Source organism: Carassius auratus, chromosome 2 (assembly GCF_003368295.1).
Source record: "Carassius auratus strain Wakin chromosome 2, ASM336829v1, whole genome shotgun sequence".
NCBI lineage: Eukaryota > Metazoa > Chordata > Actinopteri > Cypriniformes > Cyprinidae > Carassius > Carassius auratus.
In genome coordinates, this window is record NC_039244.1 from 29,535,616 (window position 1) to 29,559,060 (window position 23,445).

The 23,445-nt window shown below is 36.0% G+C and overlaps 1 protein-coding gene across 3 annotated transcripts in view; it reads right to left on the bottom strand.

Moving 5' to 3' along the window:
• LOC113039776 (adhesion G protein-coupled receptor L2-like) overlaps positions 1 to 23,445 on the bottom strand; it is a 100,068-nt gene that overhangs the window by 70,053 nt on the left and 6,570 nt on the right. For all 3 annotated transcript variants that reach the window (XM_026197877.1, XM_026197869.1, XM_026197885.1), the window contains exon 2: positions 10,639 to 10,842. In XM_026197877.1, the coding sequence (XP_026053662.1) occupies positions 10,639 to 10,714 (76 nt within the window). In that variant the 5' untranslated portion in view covers positions 10,715 to 10,842. The remainder of the gene's footprint in view (positions 1 to 10,638; positions 10,843 to 23,445) is intronic.

Below are 23,445 nucleotides of genomic sequence, written 5' to 3' on the forward strand. Positions count from 1 at the left end.
ATCAATTTGTATTATTATTGCCATTATTGGAAAAGTAGTACATTCTACAATTAAAATATATATGTTTACTTATGCAGCAAACCCAATACTTATACTTGCCCAACAGTAAATACTATAAACACTTAAACTTGAAGAAAAGCACACATTGAGGTATTTCAACTGGCAGTATCAAGAGAATGCATTGGTGTTTGTGTAAGATTTATGCATTTATGGCTACGCATAATTTTGTAATTGTATCCAGTATCACATGCAGAGACAGTCATAAGTAATGCATTAATAATCTGGATGACTTAGGAGTGAATATCTGTGGTGGTCTCGAGACATTGAGCTCAGACTCAAGCCTCAGGGTTTGTTTCACAAAACGACCCGCCGAATGTTCAATATCCCTGACTAAAGTGATGCATTTCTGAGTGAAACGACATACTGGAAAGCGATGCGGGCAAGACTTTATGGTGTCCTTTGGACATCAGTCCACATGCATGTGTCATTTGACTGGCAGAGAAACTGACTTTATTCTGATAATGAGCTCTTGAGGTTCTTTGGAAAGACATGCAGTGATTTTAAGAGAGGGTTTCAGTTGGGCTTTCTGTATGACTCTGAAACAGTCTGAAACATGTTGTCACACTCCTTGGCTCTACAGTCACCATTTATTTCCACACAGCAGCACAGTCTTTCAAACTCACCTTCTGCCAGCAGCAGTGGAGATTTACATCAAAGCTGGGAAAGCAGTAACAGTCGCCTGCCAAAGCGTGTGGCTCTTTATCTCACGCTTTCTTTTAACTCAACTCATGTTCAGGCGAATCCTGTGCCATACATAATACATTACATGCAAAGTTCCATGCACTGCCATGGCAACAGTTCTAGCTGGATTGTAATTGGCTGTGATCCTGTTCCCCTGGACCTGACTTGGAATTTTATCAGGAATTCTGGTCAGTGGCTGGAAAAGTAGCTTTTCTTATGTGTCTTCCTGTGGGCTCAAGCCAGCATAGCCAATCTCGTCACACAATATACCCTATTTTCTGCTGCTCGACATAACTTTAGTTATTTATTATTATTTTTCCTTTTCAGTGTTTAAGGGTCTTGAAGCAGCTCGGCTTTAATGTTTCTCACCAACTCCATCTCTTCATGCACTGAGTTGAGTTTATCCCTTTTGGAATGCATTTAACAACTTTCTAACTTTCCTCAAGGAAAAATCCCCGCTCTGTCATCATTTAGACAGAAAAGCAGCGCGTCTAGGAAGTGTGCGAGTGTGAGGTCCGTTCCAGCAGGATTCCTGCCTGTCAGTCACCCTCCATTAATGCAAATTTGATTGGCCTTTGTGGCTTTAGGAACAGCAAACAGCTGCATGCAAATCCAACACACTCCCCCTCGACCGGCCCCCATTGTGTCCCGGACTCCACGGGGGATTTCTCAGACAGAAAAATGGGTGGAGAGGAGAAAAGGATGGTGTCATCTTTAGAAAAGTATGAGAAGTCCCACAGTAGACCCAGCAGGGACTTCTTGAGCCTCCTTGTCTTTTTTGTGATTTTCTTCCCTTATTACTGGACGCCAAGTAGCTTCAGAAGAAAAGAAAAATGTGCAAACTGCTCTCCAGTGCCTATAATCCAATATACAGAGCGATGCAGGGCTTATGATGTTGTACCGCACTTTCCAAAAGGATTTAGATGCATTCGACTTCTTTTAAGATGCAGTGCTTGTCTTTTTAAAGTTTCTTTCTTCTCAACACTTCGGCTTCTAAATTTCGCTGTTGCTCGAGGAATTCTTTCCATCAGAAAAAAAGTAGAAAAAAAGCAGTTTACCAAACACTACACACAATGATTCTGTGGCACCATCAGAAACGGCTCTGTTTATCTGAGCCTCTAAAAAAGCCCAACACAGTGACAGTGAATCACATCAACAGCATGAGTTTGGGACAGGACTGTCTGATTTGGGGGTTGAAAACTGGCATATGGGGAGCTTTTATGCAACTTTTAATGCAATTTTTGCAATTTCACCAACACTTGGATATATGATGCTAGTGATGCAAAACCTGTTGATCTTGGAGTGATTTTAAATCATTTAAGCGAAAGAAGAGGCGAAAGTTCTGGCACGCTGTTTTTTTATGCGCACACACACAGAAATGCAATGCAATCATTTCCCAAATGTCAATCGTTTTAAAAAGTCCTGATCAGTGCATCCTTAACTGGACTGCAGTTCCATCTAAAAGCATGGTTCGTTTCATTTTTATCTTTGTTTTATTGTATCTATTTGTGCTAAATGGTTATTATTTAATTTAATACAAGGTTACAGTCAACAATTAAAACAGTACGTCTGATCGATTGACCAATTGATCAAGGCAAGGCCAGTGAAAATATTTATCAAGGAAAGAAAAAACCAATACAATTTCAATCACTGGGTAGTAGAATAAATAAGTGTCGAAGTAGTTAGCTACTTAAGGAACTGAAGGACAAAACTAAATCCTGACAGACAAAACCAGGTTCCAGGCTGTGACTAATCCACAACACACGGACTATACTATAGAGATGAAGAAACATGTGAGTGTGGAAAAACAGTCAGGGACACGCTTGACGACAAGCTCTTTTATCATTATTAACAACGTCATGAAAACATGTCTTGATCAACTATACTTACAAATATCAACAAATGCATATTATAATAGAGAATGAGAATGATTTTTTTTACCCTGAGGATGAGAATGATTTTTTATTTTTTATATGTAAAGTTGTTTGTGAGCGCATCTGTAATGTTTAGGGTCAATTTGCATAAAGAAAAACAAATCTCTTCTGCCTACACAAATATAGTTCTTGTATGCAATCATGCAAGGAATGTTAAATATTAAAATATGGGATTATTAAACTTTGTAAATACCCAAAAATGCATCATTTACAAAGTGTTTCTGGCAAGAAAAGTGTTCTTTTAAATCAGAAGGGTTTTGTCTCTCACATCAAAACCTCTCAAAAGGTCGTCATGCTCGGGTAAACTTCTATAGCGCTGAATGGAAGACTTCCTAAAATAAAATAAAAAATTAGCATTCTCATTTGCTCAAATATAGGACAAAAGGACAAAAAATAGAGAGAGACTGATAACAGTGTTAACTACTAAAAGCGTTAACTACATTTTTGCAATTTGATGCAAAGGTAATATAATACAAAGTACAGTTTTAGCATTTTAGATACATCAGCCTGATGTTTTGGCGGTACTGAAACTATTGTAATCGCTTGGAAGGAATAATTGGTAAAATTTGGCCTAAAGAGCCTTTCACACTAAGGACAACTAAACAAGGCGAATGTACTACACGTAGACATTAATGAATAAAACTTAAGATTCCTATCTAGCTATTCACAGCAGCCACGATCAATCGTACAGCAACAAAGCTAGATTTTTTCTGACCAGTGTATCGTTTTGTCATAGATCACTTATGCGCTGCACAAAAGGGTGAGATTGGTGGCGCTAGACCACTGAAAGCGGTTTTGAAAACGGTGATTGTGTACACTGCTTATTGCTGCAAAGACACGTTGTAAAAAGAAACCATTGATGCTCCACCGAGTGCAAACACAAAAACACGCTTTGCCAAATCTGTTTTGCCACTATCCTATTTTTACAGCCTCAACTGAGTGTGCTTTAGCTTTCTCTTAGAAGCGGAGCACCCACGTAGAATTGGGCCTGGCTTCTTAACAGTCTGTGTGTCTTGTGACTTTCTCAGTGGTCAAAGACGATAGGTGTGCAGGTGAAAAATGCATTCTCGGTCAGCGACACCTGTAGCACAGTATTGGGTTTGAATCAGCGTTCACCCACCAAAATGACCCAAATTGGGTTGTTTTTAGCCCAGTGTTGGTTGTGCATTTGCAAATCGTTTTTTGCGAATATGAATTAGGTTATGAAATGGGACGGCCAACACTGAGGTGAACTGAACCGTGTTGAAACTCATTTCAAGACACTTGAGTTTTGTGCTGTTATCTGACCTCATGCATAATGCATTGCAGTGATTTGCACACTCTTCAACCAACAACAACTCTTTATGCATTTAACTCATGCACTGGTGTGAAGTAACAAATAATAATAATACTTAAGCATTTTTTTGGGAGAATATGTACTTCTACTTATTTTAATTTCTTTTACTCACTTTATTTCCTAATTTAAATGTGTACTTTTACTCCGATATAATTCCCCGTAGCATATTCATTACTTAAGTCGGAAGAACACAGACTGCAAAAAAGCAGGTTTTACGAATCAGTGTTCTGGTGCTTGCAACGTAAGACTCTTAAAAAACATTAAATCAACTTTGCACATGTGACACATGATACTTATATTTTAGATGCCTACTTTTGATGTATGAAAATATGAAAATGTTCAAAATAGCACTGTTCTGTGCTGCTGAGCGACACACAGGATGGTGTTTCAGGATGAATCAGTTTTTTTAACAAATGATTCAGTGACTCATTAAAACAGTCAGATGTTTCATCAATCTTTTGAATGAATTGGTTTAATCTCAATAACTCACAGTCAATGATCTGAAGCACTTCTTCAAGCAATGGGCTCTATTCTTAAGTGCGTCCTTTCAGAAGCCAATGTCCCCCTAGTCATTTTTTGTTTGGTCTGTCATACTGGAATATAAAAATATGGCAGGCCTCTTTTCAAGTCTGCCAGAGAAGGACAGCATGCTGTGAGAAATCAGGAAAGGATTTTGCTGAAGCTTACAGTGATATGATACACTGTCCAGGAAGGAGCTTGAGTACGGTTTGAGATCCAGCTTTGGTTTGCTGAAATTTAGCTCGTAATCTTTCTCTCCGTCTGTCATAAAAACAGATTAAACACTGGCCTCACAATGCCAAAATGAAGGCTCATATAGCCACAAAATCATCTGAAACAAATCTCTGCTTCCGAGGTCAAAGAATTACACTGTAAAAATACATCTTCAGAGTTGCATATAAAAATTATGCTACATTCAAATTCAAAATGTCATGTTTAATTCAATGTGTTACTTGATGTTTCTTTGCAATTAGTGAAATTAGCAATTTCTGAGTGAAAATTGTTTCTACACAGTTTTTTTTTAATGTTCTGCCCTGATATTATGATGGTAGCACTTTATTTTACAGTCTGTTTTCTCATGTACACACTATGTACTTATTAATTACAATAACTATGTAATAACTAGGAACTAACCCTAAACCTAACCCTACTCCATGTAGTTACCTTGTATTACTAAAACTTTCTTCAATTAATACACTGTAAGTACACTATAAGTACACGTAAGTACACGTACTGTAAAATAAAGTGCTACCATTATGACTGAGGTATTGATAGCTTCAATAATTATGCTGTATTGAGTCGATCGATGTTCACATAAAAATGTTATTACTAAAAGTTTTTAAGTAGAGAGCTTTACTTATTTAGCATTAAAAATCAATTGAAAAACAGAGATGCAACCTAGAGTTATTTTCTGTAAATAAAGGCAAAAATAAAAGCTAAATGTGACAGTTCGGTGGGTTTATGTGACATTTGTGAAGTTTTTATAAATTAAAAGCTGTTATAAATGTGATAATGTTCTGTAAAAGTTAATAAACGATAAACAAAAACACTAGTCTAAAAAATATTAAGTGTTTAAATTATGGTTTTCAAAATATTATGCTGACTGGCTATAATTACTAATTTGCTCCTTGAAAACTGAAAAAAAAAAATCTATTTAGTATTGGCATTAGTATTAATAATACTTGAATATTCAATGTGTATTCAATCTTTATGATAACAAACTGTATTGTTAGGTGTGATTAAATCACAAATAATCTATAAATATTAATAAACTAAATGACCTTTTGGAGGTAAAGTTGGTTTTTCCAGCCGAGAGCTGAATCATAATCAAGCATATATTCATAACCCTCAAAGGATTACAGCAGTAATCTATAATAATGCTCATCATAATACAGAGGAAGAATTCACAATTACTGGACGTGTTCCAGGAAATGAGAGGGCTTTAAAACTAATTGTTCAGGCTTACTGTAGTTAAACTGAGTCAGTTCGATAAGTAGCCCAAATTATGTGCAAACTTTTAAAATGATCCCTTATCAGTCAAAATGATGTGGAAAGCTGTCTGACTTCATAGAAAGTCTTTTTAAGAGAGACAGATTTATCCCTTACTGGCAGTAACCTCGTGTCTTTCCACTCAAAACACAACCCGTTCACACATTTCCCCAGCTCTACTAACTCACATTCCCATTCTGCAGAATTGTATCAAATAAATAAAAACATACTAAGGATGCATATAATTAACCCTCAATGCATTTGGGTCTGTTGGAACCCAGAAGAGACTTCTAATAAATGCAAAGGTTTTATTAAAAGCAACAAAACTCAAACTCAAAACCCTCAAATATAAATAAATAAACTTAAAAATGTTGTTTATATGTAGTTTAGCTATTTATTTACTTTTATTTCTCACCGTGAATGTAGCTGTGGTAGCTGACAAGGCATGAAATTATCAACAAACAAATATCTTTAATGCTAAGATATGGCCATTTAAAACAGCTGACACGTTTAGAAATTGTATGTCAAGGTAAATTAGTGTCAAAAACTCTTCTAAAATATATTTAGGCTTTTTTTTTATTTAGGATCAGCATGTTAATGCACTGTAGCATGAAAAAACAATCACTTTTTTCATCTAAAAGTGAAAGTTTATGCATGATTAAATGAATTTATTTTGAGCAATATTGATGTAATTTTGATGTTGCTTTGCTAGAAATAAATATTTAGGTTTAATACATTTAGGGCAAACATGAGTTTTACATTGAAAGGAATTTCATTCATTCCAATAATGATATGCATACAGACATACATGTACCCTAGATCATAGTTTTCGGTAAAAAACGCACATTTAAAAAGTAAATATATGGCAAAATACACACTACAGATAAATTGATTAATTCATGGGAGAGACAACAGCATTCTACAAGCAAATTAACTCATGAAAAATTCAGGTAGTAACAACCACATTTACTCAAAATCTACACAGTGTGTGCGGAACCGAACTAGCTTTTAATGACGTATTTAACACACATCAGGCATGTGTCTCTCCTTTGTACGTGCATTGACAGAAAATCACAAAAAGAGGTACAAATAAAAATTAAGAGTTAAAATTTAATAATATTAAAAATCATGGGTTTACTGAGTCTTTGGTTGGGAAAATAATGGTCAGTGTTGGGCGTAACGCATTACAAGTAATGCGGGTTACGTAATCAGATTACTTTAAGGAACTAGTAAAGTAACACATTGTTTTTTTTAATTTACAAGAGAATATGTATTTAATCTCATTCTATAAACCAATGTTTTTGCTTCTGACCTTTGATGATCCACTTAAACCATACTAATAACATAAAATTATTCTAGACAAACATTTGTGTATTTTTTTTTTATTGCTGACGTGTGTTTATTTTCCCTTCAGTCTGAAGTTATTCATTTCACTTTTGGTGTAAAAATGCTTATATTTGCCAAAAGTTTTACTTTATTATTTTAAAAACAAACAAGCAAGCCCTGTCCAGATTTAAAAAGTAATGCAAAAGTAACTTAATCAGTTACTTTTTTATGGAGGAACACAATATTGTAATGCATTACTTTTTAAAGTAACTTTCCCCAACACTGGCAATGCTACATATCAAGAGAGCAAGGAAAACTTCATTTATCATGTCATGACCCTTTATGGTTACTCTTTACCGTAGTAAAAAGCTGTGTTCATAATTTTGCCATTTTGTCTACTTGCATACTGAATAGATAAATCAAACACACACTCAGTTGGGGTTAATGGAGTGGAACATTTAGTAAAAAATTGCTGTTCTTTTTAAGCATCTCATCTTTCCAGAAGTCATTGCGAACACAAGAAACTCACAGAAATATGCGCCTCGCTGCTCAAAGATGAATGCCAGATGAAAGCAAACAGAGATGTGCAAAGATCTGAGTGCAGACCCAAACCTCCCAATTCCCAAAGTTATAAAAGATAAACCAAAATCAAAACATAAAAATTGATTATGTGTCAGCTGATCAAAGTGGCGCTTTTAGGGGTAAGAAAAACTCTTCTGAACTCTTCAAGAAAAAATAAAAAAATCCTCTAACTGCCAAAAGCAGCAGTAGTTTGTAGTCAGTAGAGCCTTCTTTAAAAGACATGCAACATGCAATACATTTCTGGAGAATCAACGTAAATTAATTTACAAGCACACATTAAAATCCGGATCATGAAAGCAAATACGTGTTGTTCTGGGAAATATTTCTTTCTGGCCAGCTTTTGTGGCTGGAGATATGGCTTTTCTAATTCCATGGCTGACTGAAATGGAGGCAAAGCTGTGTGTCAGATGGATGAATCATATCTCTGGTGTGCTTGAGGACATTTTTCCCATGGCAATGCACTGATAATTCATAATAGACGTGTCACATATTCATGCTTCAAACATGAGCTGCTAAACGCTAAAACACGACAAAAGACAAGCGCAGCAGAAAACCGTTTCACACACAATCAGCCTCACCAAACCAGACTGTTATTCCACTGGACAATACAGTTAACACTTGTTTGAGTTTCTTGCTTACTGTCTTTGAGTTTGTCAAATCAGGAAATCCAGTGAATTATCTCAATTGCAATGCAAACATCAACGCACACTGGATTCTGTAGCTTTTCATTTTTGGCTTTGTCAGTTTTATTCATAATATAGTACAGCAAAATAGAGTAAGTAGGGATGCACGATAATATCGGCACAATATCGGTATCGGCCGATAAAAGCTTAAAATGACCATTATCGGTATCGGCCGATATGAATATTTCTGCCGATGAGCCAAACCGATATTCTCCAAGTGAAATAATTGACCTGTTTTTCAGATGTGAATGTCTGTCTACATTTGTAAAATAATAAATTTATGGTAGAATCAGTACAGAAGAGATACATGGATTTCTCTTCAGTAAAATTAAAGTTTAAATATATCAGTATATATTTGTATATATATCGATATCGGTATCGGCATCGGCCAAAATTATTTTGAAAATATCGGCATATCGAATATCGGCCAAAATCCAATATCGTGCATCCCTAAGAGTAAGAGGAGGAAATTATGGGGAGAAAGGGGGACAACTGGATCACCCCATTTTTGGGGCGATTTCACCTGAAAATCAAAAGGAAAACTACATAATGGTTGCATCGAAATATGCATAATTCCCTACTATATAGTAGGCATGAAAAAGCACAGCATTCATAAAACAGTAGTTAAGATACTGAACTGTGCATCCAAAGCAAGTAATCATGTCTTGAATATTGGATATACATATAGATTCATTTTTCCAACGTCATTACGTAATGCGTGAAGTCATGGATGCAAAGCTAGTGCAAGACAAGCATTTCTGGTTTAAAAGTATATCATTTAAAAAAAAAATTGTAAAATGAATGATCATTTCACTAGATTATTCCTAATTCCTCGGCTGGGATCCTGTAGAGCCCTTTGAAACCGCACTGAAACTGCAATTTGGACCTTCAACCCATTGACTCCCATTGAAGTCCATTAAATGGAAGACATGGGGTTGAGTAAATTAGGGTGAACTAATCATTTTACTGATGTGTGAGTGCATGCACAAACACAAACACAGATCAGAAATCACACAGCGCACAAACAGAAACATCCAGGAGCACAGCAACGTCTCGTCAACGCTGCCAAGTGACTTATCAATAAAATAGCTTCAATACTGAATCACTACATTATATTTCTCAGCAACAAGGGGGTAAAATCAACTAAAGTAACTAAAATCACAGTTTGTAGAGACAGCCACACTGATGCAGGTAACTCACACTCAACTTTCATCTCGCTCTCTCAAAACAGCCATATTTCAGAAAAAAATAAGAAACAGTAGTTTTTATCACTGGTTATAGTTGTCAGACATTTAACATTTCTTTCATAAACAGTTGACTTTGCACTGAAAGCCATTCTCTGCTGTGACCAGCCTAAACATTACACATTTAAACCTTTTTGTTATCCTAAAAAACAACGAACATACTTTTAACAGTCGTGAAGTAATTATTATTCAAAAGAGAGTGTTTGTTGTTTATTAAATTCTGAAGAGCAAAAACAGACCTGATGTATTCTTTAAAAATGTACTTGACAAGTTATTTTTATTACACTAAGAACTGTTTTCAAAGTAAAACACGATACCGAGGCACTAATAACTTCACTTATCCCTCACGGAAAACACATTTTTGTTAAATGTATTTTCTGTCTTTCATCTTGCAGTGAAACATGACTTGACCTACACTGCAAAATTAATTATTTACATCATGTTCAAACCTCGCTGTAATAATGAGAGGATCTGCGAGCGCACAGATCTCCGAGTATTGAGTGAATTCTGACTGAGATTGAGTTCATGCACTCAACAGACACGTCTACAATTTCAGGATCGACTAAAGCAGGACTATGAAATACACATAGAATCAAAGCAGAACAAATTCAATTTGCAAAATAAAACCAAACACACCAATATTTCAAACAGATGAGCTTGACATTGTCACTGATCTGAACTAGCATGAGCTAAATAATGAGCAGTTTTACGGCAGAAAAGGAAAGTGTTCCACATCCGCTGAATACAGTTGTACAGTAGCTCAAAAAATGTCACTAGGGTCTTACCTTCTGAAGTTTGGAAAAAAATCACAGCTAGCACAAGCCCATGCACCAGGGGACGTTTCCACAGTGAAGGAGCCATTCTGGTTATTCGAGAGCGTCTCCAGATGCTGGACAATAGTTCAGATTGTAAAGAGGATCGAGACCGAATGCAGGCCACACAGACATCAGCAATCTGCTGCTCTCCACCTTTCACCAGTCATGCTCCATCTGAAAGCACATAAAGACTAAATAATGAGCACTGTGAATTGGGATCCCCAAAACAGAAATCATATCACTCTGAACATCAAGTGGTAAAATCTCAAAACACTGAGTAGCTAGGTGTGTAATCAGACTGATGCATTGACAATGGGATTTAGGGCTTAAAAGAGCTTGAGGCTAAACCTCGTAACGCCATCGGATCCTCAGACTGTCAGTGTGGAGACCGAGCTCTGGTTATTTAGCAATGCAAGGTCAATGAAGAACTGTGTTTTTTTTTCCTCCAGAAACACTGTCTGTAAAGGCTATTTTGATTTATTCTGTATGTGTGTCTGTTTGAAGAGCGGCGGCAAAGTCTTAGCATAAGGTGTAGCTAATATACTGTCTTGTGCATAGCACTTCATCTTTTATTTCATGAGATTTTGGCCGAAATGCGCGGTAACACTTTATTTTGATAGTCCACTTCAGATATCCTACTAACAGTAAGTAACTTTGCAACTACATGTCCACTAGTAGTTAGTAGAGTATTAGTAGACTGTCTGATTAATGTCTTTAACACTTTGTCAATTTATACTGACCTTAAATCTACCCTAAACGTCTACTCTGAGAGTTAGTAGACTTGTAGTTGCAAATAATGAGATTTAGTTGATACGTAGATGACGTGTAGTTACAAAGTTACTTATAGTTAGTAGAATGTCTAAAGTGGAGTATCAAAATAAAGTGTAACCAACTGTGCACCCATATAGCAACAATCAACTTCATGAGCTGTAAGTTGATGGAAACGTAATGCGACGCACTCACTTGAGATCTCAGAAACCTCTGAACTCCATCTGAGCTTGATTTTCATGAGATGTTAATATTATAATGGCACATGCAGGTGTCTGATGATCACGTATAAAGCCAGAATACCAACTCTGATGACGTGGTGTTTAATTATTTAAGAAAAAAAGGTTTTACATTTCCTGAAAGTGGTAGTGGTTTTACATTACATCTTCCACCCAATAGAAACAATATGTAAATGTGTTGTTTTATCATCACCAACAACACAAAGCTACATATCACCTTGTTTTCATACCTGACTTAAACTCAAGTTTCACATTAAATATGAGTACTACTTTTAATGCAACATCCAGTTTTAATATGCCATTTGAAGTGATGCATGTTTGTGCAATTTTGCTTAGTGGGACATTTATTTATTTTATGAATATTTACTGAATGATTTTGTAGAGAGGGGTCAAAATGTAAAATTTGAGCCAAATTACAGGGGGGTAAAATGTCTTCAAAAAGATGGCAGCATCATTATGTCATTTTTACTTACACATTAGTAGATTTAGAAGTAAAATATGTTGGCTTTAGCAATCTTTGATGCATTATATGCCAGTGGTGAACATTTGAAAATGGGGAAAAGGCACTTTTCAAGTTTTTTCTCCAAAGTTTGGATGCCTGTAACTCAAGAAGTGTTATATCTTAATGACGTTTTAGATTATGGGTCTTAATCAGAATCAGAGTTAGAAAGGGCTTTATTGCCAGGTGTGTTTTCACTCAATGAATTCATCTTGATGACAGAAGCTTCTGGTGCAGAAAGTACAGATATGAACTTTTAACAAACTTTGCTTTTGGCATCTTTATTTTGAAGCCCTTGTATGGTTCAGTTCCTGAGATATCGGGATCTCAAAAACATGGGTCACTTTGCATACAAATGATACTTATTTTATTTTAAAAAGGAGTGTCTGAAGAACAAATAAATGTTGAAATCTGAAACTCCACTGAACATACCGGTCTCGATGCCAAAGTTTGCATCCATGTAAGTATTAAATATCCTTTTAGATTCTGGTTTTCTGATATACTTTTCTTTTGGAATATTTATTTTCAAGGCCTTACATGAGCCTCAGAGATAAGTTGATCTCAATGCGTCTCCGTGTTAAGATTGTTGAATATTACCCATTTTCATTGGTCGAAAACCAAAAGTTGGTCACTCTGCATACAGGATAATATCTGAAAAATGTATTTTGAAACTAGGACTGAAACTGTAGCTCATTTCCCTCTATGCATATGAATTTGAAGGTCCCGCCCCTTTTTTTCCCCGCCCTATTTCGATAGTCCAACAACACACATCCTAGTGCCTAGAAGTAACTTTGCAAGTGCATGTCAACTTATTCTACTAAACCAACCCTAATCTTCAGTCCCACCCTGACTTCTAGTTTCATTTGGAAACACATTGAGTTCATCAAGCCACTTCACAAATGAGCATTAGATGACCGCAAGGAATAATCTACATGTTAAATCTGGAGTCGGAGCAACATTGAATAAAAATTATTAGCTGCCAAAAATCAATATGACTTACAAAAATACTGTGCATCCCTCACTTTGTGAACAAATTCAGCAAAAGCTTGTTTTCTTTCTGCGAGATGAAAGCAGCCATCTCATAACGATTAAAATGTGAGAGAAAGGCTGGGAAAGTGAAAATCAATGACAATTACAAGACAGATTTTTGAAGAAAAATGAGCACAAATTTACAAAACTCACAGCTGAAGTACTAGGTTTTTTAGAAGAAACGGTTGTATTATGGGAATCATGTCTTCTCTGCACATGTTTCAAAAGAGGTTTTTAAGGCTGAATAGTAAAAGCAGTATTATTGTGAAATGTTATTACAATGTAAAACAGCTGTTTTCTGTGAATCTGTGTTAAAGTGTAATGTATTTCTGTGATGCTCCGCTGTATTTTCAGCATCATTCCTCCAGTCTTCAGAGTCACATGATCTTCAGAAATCATTTACAAGAGACATTTCTGTGTTGAAAACAGTCGTGCTGCTCAATATTTCTGTGGAAACTGTGATGCACTGCTATTCAAAGTTTTGTAAAAATAATAAGGCTGAACGATTAATTGCATTTGCGATAATATCGCGATATGAGAAAATGCGATTTTCTAATCGCAACGTGCGCGATTTGAGGTGGGCACGTGACGCGAGCGAAAGAGCGGAGAACTCGGCTGCAACAACTTTTCATCCTGTCAGTTCATCTTTAACCTGTAGCGCAATGGCCTCTGCCTCGACGGAACAGTCAGTAACTGACACAGCTGCGACTTTAATCTCAAAGAGGAACAGCACGTCGGTGGTGTGGAACTATTTTGGTTTCAAAAAAGAAGATGCTGCACAGCTTCAGGTGTTATGCAGAGCATGCCGTGCTCCCGTTGCGACTTCACGGGGTAATGCTGTGTTCACACCAAACGCGAATAGAGCGTCAAATTCGCGTCTACCGCGCCTAGTTTGCGGCTTGACCATTTTGAGATCATTCGCTTCATTCGCGCGAGTAATTCGCTTGATTCGCGCGTGAAATTAACTTCACAACAGACGCGAATTCGCGTCATGGGGGGGCTTCTGCCAGCTGAGTCCACGGAGCATTTTCAACCGCCATTTTTATTCGGATGATTTTCAAAATATTACTGTTATTGTGTCATGAAATGTAGTTTTAAAAGTATTTCAGGCGAGAATGTAGTTGTTTTAAACTCAAATATGCGGTTTATTTATAATGACAGCGTCTATTTAAAAAATGTGTTTCGCCGATCTCAGAGATGAGCTCCATGCGATTAGCGGGAGCTCCGTCATCATGTATCCGCCGAGAGTAGCCTTTCCTCGGCTAGATTTTCTGACATTTGCCGCTGGCTCTGATGTCTCTCAAGATAAAATATAATTCGTTTGGGGTAAAAAGAAACGTTTCTTATCTTTGGCCTTTATTCAATTTATCTATTAATATGTTTTATATATATACATAGGTCCTTTTTATTCCGGTCTCTATAGAAATATGAACTTTTGTCATATAGCTCCGGTTGACTCCTCACTGACAACTTCAGTCGTTCCTCCTTGTTGAATGAGTGGAGAAGGTTATTCCTGCACAACCCGAGGCTGCAGGAACATACTGTTGAATGAGTGACTCCTAGCAGGCTCCTGATTGGTTAACGCGGCGCGAATTGACGCCAAAGTTCAAATTTTTCAACTCGGGCGGCAGACGCGAATTCGCGTCAAACGCTAAATGCACAAAAAGCACCATTCGCGCTTAACGCGCGTTTCGCGCGATGCGCTCTATTCGCGCGTCAATTCGCGTCAACTAGACGCGCGAATGAGGCGAATTCGCGTCTTCCGCGCCGCGCTTAACGCCCCATTCGCGCCGCGAGACCTCCAGACGCGCGTAAACGCGCCTTTGCATTGACTTAACATTGAAATCATTCGCGCCAGACGCTCTATTCGCGTTTGGTGTGAACACAGCATAACACTACAAACTTGTTTCAGCACTTAAAAAAATACCACAAATCAATGTATGACAGTTGTATGACCAAAATGCCGAGCACCAGTGCGCCAGACAGGCCAAATACCTCAAGACAGGGATCACTGACCGAAATGTTCGAAAGTGTCACTCCGTATGAACGTAATTCAAAACGGCACGGGGAAATCACTCGTGCAATAACCGAGTTCATAGCCAAAGATATGATGCCTCTCAGCACGGTGACCAAGCCTGGATTCGTGGCATTGACATACGCTTGATAAACGGAACAATATACCCTCCCGTACATACTTCAGTCAGACTGCCATACCGGAGCTGTACAAAAAGTGTAAAGAGAAAGGAATATTGTGACTTGCACTCGCTCATCCTTGAAGCCAGCAAAAGTCAATATTCTGGTTTTCTTAGCAAAAAACCTGTGAGCCACTGAGAACAAAACTGTTGGATCATTATAGCTGGCAGTGCCATACTCGTAGTGAACTTTAGTCTGTGTGGTGTGTTATTGTTGTGTACTTGATAAGTGAGGTTGATCTATTCCAAATTATAATATTCAAATAGTTTTTGTCTAATTTAAAAGTGCATTTCTCCATTTTTTTTATTTATAACTTTATTTATTTTGATTTTACTAAATATTTTCAAAGCAAATGCTGTTGCAGTTGTGTGAAATGTTACTGACTTTGGAGCAGTAAGATAATTATTATTTTTAATTATTGTTTTCTTCAGACTGTAAATTTTGCACACAGTGTTTACAAAGTGCGCATACCTTTGTTTAAATTATTGAAATGCACAGTGGCAAAGCCATAGATGTTTCTGTAACGAGCAGTTCAATAAAAATGTCATTTATTTCAAGTCATACATGTTTTAATTTAATTATAACAAATAGGCCCAGCCTATGGGAAAGAACATTTCACACAAAATGCATCTAATATTGTGTTGGTCATATTTAAATAATTCATTACGTTTTGTTGGGGAAAAAATAGGATAAAAAAAATCTTTACAAAACAAATCGCATATTAAATCGCAATCGCAATATTGGGGAAAAAAATCGCAATTAGATTATTTTCCCAAATCGTTCAGCCTTAAAAAATAATAACACTTTCACTCAACAAGGACACATTAAATTGAACAAAGGGACAAAAAGGACATTTCAACTGTTACAAAAGATTTATACTTTTCTTTTAAAATTTGTATTTGTCAAAGAATTCTGAAAAAAAAAAAAAATTTACAGTTTCCTCAAAAATATTAAGCAGTGAAAAAAAATGTTTTACCAATAACTATAAGAACAAGCATTATTAATAATTAAGCATTAATAATTATTAGAATGATTTCTAAAGGATGATGTGACACTGAACACTGAAGTAATGATGCTCTCCATCACACACACACACACACATAAGTTATTTTAAAACTGCAGAAGAGATCTTAATTATTACAAGCTGTTTTACCAATGTTCTGTTGCACTTGGACTGATCTTACTCTAGTCCTCCTGTTCATAACACAGTATTTTTTCCCAGGATACAGTGTGTTTATGAAGATTACAGACAGCTCTCCCATATCCCTCGAAGTACATCATAATTACTGTGGAAACAGGTTGAGTTGATAAACTATGACACAAATCACCTCTCTCTGTTATCTCACGGGAACAAACACATTCAGACCCGAGCCCATTATAACACAACGTCAAACGCTGAAGACAGATGACATGTCACGCTCCCTTTCTCCACAGAATCATTCCCACTGACACACGCGTGTGCACAAACACACTCAAACTAAATAACACTTTCATCTTCCTCAAAAAAATCTAATAAATACATCCGATGATGCACTGGCTCAGTGTTTATAACGCAGGTAGGTGGTGCTTCATCAAAGCTCCTCATCATCAAGTGCACGGATTATTTCATAATCAACCCAAATATAAACACAGCTCTGCTGATGTGGATGAAAAGAGGAAGAAAAAGTCTGAACAAAACCTTCCATACAGTAGACAAAATCTACTTATGTTCTTGCAGATCCATTTATCATCAAAAATCATTTTGTGCGATGTCAAACTTGGCACGCTGAAGCAGTACGGTTTTAGAAACCAAACACTTGTACTTAATTAAACAGGTTTATTATTATATAATTAGCAACAGCACATTAAACGCTGAATAACAACACTGCAAATTCTGAAGCACCCACAGAATTACAAAAATTAATCACTTTCATGCGTCTCAAATGTAAGGCTTTCTTACTTCAGATGAACACAAACTGATATTAATGGAAGAAATAATCCATCTCGGTGAGTCCATATAATGCAAGTGTTTGGCCTCCTCAAAGCTGACTTTTTAGTTTAGTTTTTTTTTTTTTTTGCAAAGTTTCTAGGATCCTAGTGCGCTGAATTGGGGTTAAATATGACTGGTCATAAGATATATTTTTCAAATTAAATTAATATAAACTATTATTAAAGGAATACTCTATGAAATCAGTTTTAATTCTTCTGGATTTTTTTTGCTTGTGTGTTTCTGTTTGAATGGTTTAATTCAATTTCAGTAATCAAAAAGCACTTATGCAATTTAACAGCAATTTATTAAAAGGTTTTTTTTAAAAAAAGTGATTTTTTTTAGGACACTTTTTTTTTCTCAAATTCCATTTAATTTTTTCCCCAAATTATGTGTCTTCCATTTTAAGCTTGTCTAACCAATTAAAATTGTAAAACATTAACAACTTAATAGTTTATTACTTTTTATGATATGTTGTGTGCTTTACATTTTCTGGATTTATTATTTAATAATAATAAAAAAAAAAAACTGCACAAAAATGGTGGTAATCAAACAAAGGCAGAGGAAATTTTTTTTACTCTTAATATGCAATCAAAAATTCAACAATTCTTTTAGTTTTTGTCAGCTTGGAGGACTTGAGATCAAATATAGCTCTGTTTGTGAGTGTGACATTCATCCCAGAGCTTCCTGAGAGTTTCTGAGACAGGGAGGAACTGAATGAACGGGGAAGAAAAGAATGGAAACGCAAAAGAAAAGGGTGGGCGGGTCAACCAGGATGATTGACAGCTAGTGAGCGTCGCTTGACCTATCAGGGTTTGTCATTAAGTATTCTTGACAGGCCTAAAGAAGCAGAACATAAAAGAGCTGGAATGTTAATTTATTTTCGATTGCCACGACCAAAATGGGACAAAACAAGGAACGCACACACACATGCACCGCGAGTGAAACCGGCACAAATCAGATCCAAACGCAGCTAATTAAAGACTGGAAGCAGGATTCGTTTTCTCAAACGAGGGTTATAAAAGTGTCAAAAAGTAACCCAACTGTAATAAGATTCACAAGATAACTTCATTTGAGAGAACACGGATTCTATTCAAGATGTAAATGTCAGAAATATTTTTGAAATCTCTTTTTCTATCAATCATGGATTTCTAAAATTATCACAACTAATCCAAAAGATCAGTGTGGTTTTGATCAGCATGTCCAACACATTCAGTCATTTGACTGTGGTTTATAGAGACAGCTATCTATTAAATGACTTTTATTCATTTCTTTATTCATAATGCATTTCTTTCATTTGCTTTCTTTCTTTTTTATAAAGAAAGGTCTATACATTTATCCTGATTAATTGTTTGTAGGTTAACCATTTTAAAATCCTTAGGTTACTAATTAGAAGAATCTCTATTTTCCTGAGAATAAAATGCCTCCTTTATGTATTAATATAAGTTGTGCCATCATTTGTGCATTTACGGCCAAACTCTCCAGCTCTGAAAAGCTCACAGTTCCTTGCTCAGTTTTTGTCAGACATTATTTGATCATTCTTTGTAAAGGTACTGATTCAATGGCGTTTTTCTACTTTACCACACTAAACAATGCTAATACTGGATTCAAAAGTGAATGAGGGGAAGAAAAATATATATAAATAAATCCCCTCCAAAAAACACAGCTGGTGAGTGAGGATTGCTGGAGAAAAATGAGAGATTGCATGTGCAGTCCAGTGGAATAACTTGTGAAATATTGCTCAGTTCGTGGGAAACTGTGTTCGCAGCTCGCAAACAACACAGAGCCGACTTAATCCAAATTTATGAGCTCACCTGTCTTATTCAGCACAAATTCAAGTGTTTTCACACTGGTTTGGATTCTAACTGTATTATTTCTTTTATAATGCATCAAACAGATGTTCCACATTATTCAACCTTGATCTGATGCGTTCCAATCCACTTTAGACACTTGTTACACTGGCCCTTTAAATTTACTTCTACTATTATGAATCCCCAGCTCCACTTTGAACATCAGGGATTTTTTGCAAAGCCGTTGTTTTAGTGTTTCCAATTGCACTAAACCATGTCTTACACATTTGTATGAAATCTATACAGTAGCTCTTGATGATGTATTGAGGTCTTACGAAGCGAAACGATCAGTCTGTGCAAGAAACTGAACATTATTTACAACATTTTTACCTGGAATCCAAGCCTCGAGCAAATGAGGAAATGATTCCTGTTGTCAAACTGGTTATTTCGGACAGTTCGTCTCAATGAACTGGTTCAAATAACAGATTCACCAGCTCATTTACACAAACACACAACAACATCATGCATACGCAATATTATTAAAGCACCCAATAATGATGTGAAACACAGAGGTTTTACAAGTCAAAAGCAGAAAAAAAAATATTTTACATCAACCCCCCTTTTTTAGATAGTCCATGAGAAGCCTCTTTAGTCAAGATTCACACATTATTTTATCAGCAGCTCATTAGTTCTTCAGCTCGAGTCTAAACTATTTCTAGAACCGTAGAAATATCGTGACTGAAGAGTGACTGTCAGGCATCCAAAATAAACTTTTGAGTAACTTGACCAATAAAACCTTTTAGTAAAGTGTAACCAAAACTTTCTCAACATCTATCTTTCTTAACATGAATAAACAACGCATTACATTCCACATAAATAATAAAGACACTACTCTTTCAAATGCACTTGAGTTAATTTGCTCTTTTTCTCCTTTTACAAATGCTCTGTTCATAAATGCCAAAGAACAGAAGTGCAGTCGCCACAGCTTCAGTAGATTTATATCTACTGTGAACAGAAATGCAAAAAGAAAGAAGATAACTTTCATGACAAATGGACAAAAGAAAAGCCTCTGCTGGATGGCAAAGCTCAAATTCATTTTCTGCCCCCGCTCCTGTGTTTCCCCTCTTCTGTGCCCCAGAACACAGTTCCTTCTTGTGTCTGCGCAGCTTCTCTTAGTTACCGCAGAGAGAGAACAAGGCAATGCAGCGGCTCCCAGGCAAAAACAAATAACTCAATATTTCACACTCATTAGTAGTATTTTCCAAAATAACTATATGGTTGTTAGTGTAGCCTGTGACAGCTCAGGAAAAGAGCATCATAACCAACTTTGGGTGAAGAGGACAAGATGGGAAAGAGCTTTGTTTTTTGAAAAAATTAATAAAACAAAGAAGCGATCAGCACTGTTCATCTTTAGACTTTAGAGCAGGTCCATTTGTTTAGTTGGGCTGCACAATGAATCGCATTTTAATCATGATCACGATTTCTGCTTCTCTCGATTTCTTAATTGTCTGCAATATTTGCCTGCTGGTTATTTATATTGAAGATGCTTCATTTTAATTTGGCATCTGCATTATCTTGCATTGGGTTAGGGCTGGGCGATATGGAGCAAAAAATATATCTCGATATATTTTGCTATATCTCGATATACAATATATATCTCGATATCTTTACAGGAAAAATAACCCCCAAAAAACTACTGCAAAAACAAATATGGCAAATATTACATGTTAAGGGGCCTATGAAACATTTTATTTTTTTTCTTCACCATATGTTTTATTGTTACCTAATTCTGTGTTTTAGCATGTGCAATTATTTAAATGCATAAAAACAACTTAATTAGTTAAAAACCATTCTTAAAATAGCCTTATGTGAAATGTTTTTTTCCCTTCAGAAATTCTGTGTATTTACATTTTTCTGATTATCAAATGAAGGCATAAAACATTCATTTAATTTATCTTTTAATTATTTAAAATTAAGCAAACTTTATTTTTTGGTAAACAAAGGGGATTTACTATTAAAAATAAAACATGGGAGAAATGTTGTGTGATTATTCCTTATAAAATTATGTTCGTTTCATTTTAATAGTAGTAGTATTGGGCTATCTGTACAATAGTAATAGATTTCTGTCAAATACTTTTATTGTGACGGGTTTACCTTTACAGTTCTGTGTATGTGATACTACAGTCTATGATTGTGATATGAGCTAGTCTTACTCAAATCAAACGGTCAGATGCTCATGAAGTGACTCTCAGTGCAGTTCTGGAGATGTTCCTCATGTGTTCACGTCTTTATTTAGAGAGAGGAAAGACAATGAAATCAGCGCGAGCGTTATGCGAGCTTCCGTGTTTAATGAATGAAGACGCGCTTCTGCTCCATTCGTTGACACAGACACGCAGAACATGCAGGATTCATATTTAAATAGACTTTTCCGTGTTAATATTTGCAGATATTAGTCCATTTCGCGATTTGATGTAAGTGCATGACCGACTTTTGATTAATTCATTTAAAATTTGACCAATTCCGTGACATTCCGCGTTAAACTGTAAATTCAATTTTTTATGACTGGATTCCGCGATTCCGTCCGCGTTTCATTGGGCCCTACAGTAGACATCTGCCTGCCGTTCGCCCTACGCCTTAAAACTGAAGTTTCTCCATATAATTTTTTTTTTTTTGACTAGTTCTCTACACGCGAGGTGAGAGGGGACAAAAGCAAGGAGGCGGGGGGCGAGCGAGCGGGGGCGAGCACAGCACAGGGAAGGCAAACAAGCAAAGTGGCGGAATCAGAATATAAACAATATATCGATATATACGATATGTCAAAATCCATATCGTGTTTAAAAAATATCTCGATATATTTTAAATATCGAGATATCGCCCACCCCTACATTGGGTACAAATCTCTACAAGTTTTCATGGTTGCGGTTGCCAGATATCAAGAGTTTATATCCTCCAATCAAGAGCTTTTCTCTTAAACGGATACATTTTTAATCTCTCTCTACATTACAGAAAAGTTGCTGCTGAGCTGAAAGCCCTAACATTTAGTATAGTTCATTCTGTCCTATGAAAGCTATGAGTGTGACCAAGACTGATTAAATTAACTTGCAAAGTAATTAAAAGGGTTTTCGACTGAAGAGAGGCACGGTGAAACTAACCCAAGCATCTGCCTGTATCACTATCTGTATGCACCCCTTTAAGAGCTTTTTCTGCTTCAGCAATACAAGACAAGGATGCATTTCCTGGAGAGAAAAAAACACGGAACAGCAAAATGGAAAAAAGACCTGACTAGAAGACCTTTTAAATGATCTTGTTTCGGAAGTGTATAAAACAGCATTAAAATGTGTTAATATGGCATGCAATAATGCTAAAAGCTGATATGGATTTTTTGATTGTTGATATCTGTGGCCGATACATATGATATCATACTATTTAATTTACAAATAGTAAAAACACATGCATAACGATTGCTGAAATAAAATGTATATTTATTTTACATTATTTATTTACTAAATTATACAAACTCAAAACGAATACAAAATAAATAAATAATTAGATGTAACTTTTTGATTCCGTAATTCTATTACACAATTAGAAAGAAATCTCAAATTGAGCTAAAAAAAAAAAAAAAATTATTGGCCGATGCCGATAACTACAAAATGCCAAATATCGGCCGATATATCGGCCTTTGCAATATATCAGGTGACAACCAATAATAGATGATAAAGCACACAACCTATATTTTAAACCAATTGTATAATATATAACAATGACAACAACAACAAAAACTCCATGAGAGGTTTAAAGAAGTCTTACAAAAATGGGGGAAAAGCATAAATGGATTAATTTGTTCAGAAGCAAGTATCAACAGTATCATTCTCAACATCTTGGCAGTTAACGAAGCTCTTTAAAACATTTCAACACACAAATGAAATACCTCTCGACTGCAACATACATACTGGAAGTGACCCTTTTTTTCACAGCAAATGAACATGTTACTTTTTAAGGGCTACACATATTTGTTATGTATTAATATTAATGTACTGTACAGTACACAAGCCACGGATGGTTAAGACAGCTGACTCCACTTTGATGTGACCGTCTCTCTCACACACACACACACACACACACGATGTACCAAACTCCACATTTGAACACTCAATGGCAAATAATTCAACTAATAACAAAACATACTTACAGTAACTGATACAGAAGCGCCAGATTGTTGTAGTAAAGTCAGAATTTCCTCCCCTTCTAGATTCACGAAATGGTTGTCCATAAAATACGTTGCTGTTCTGT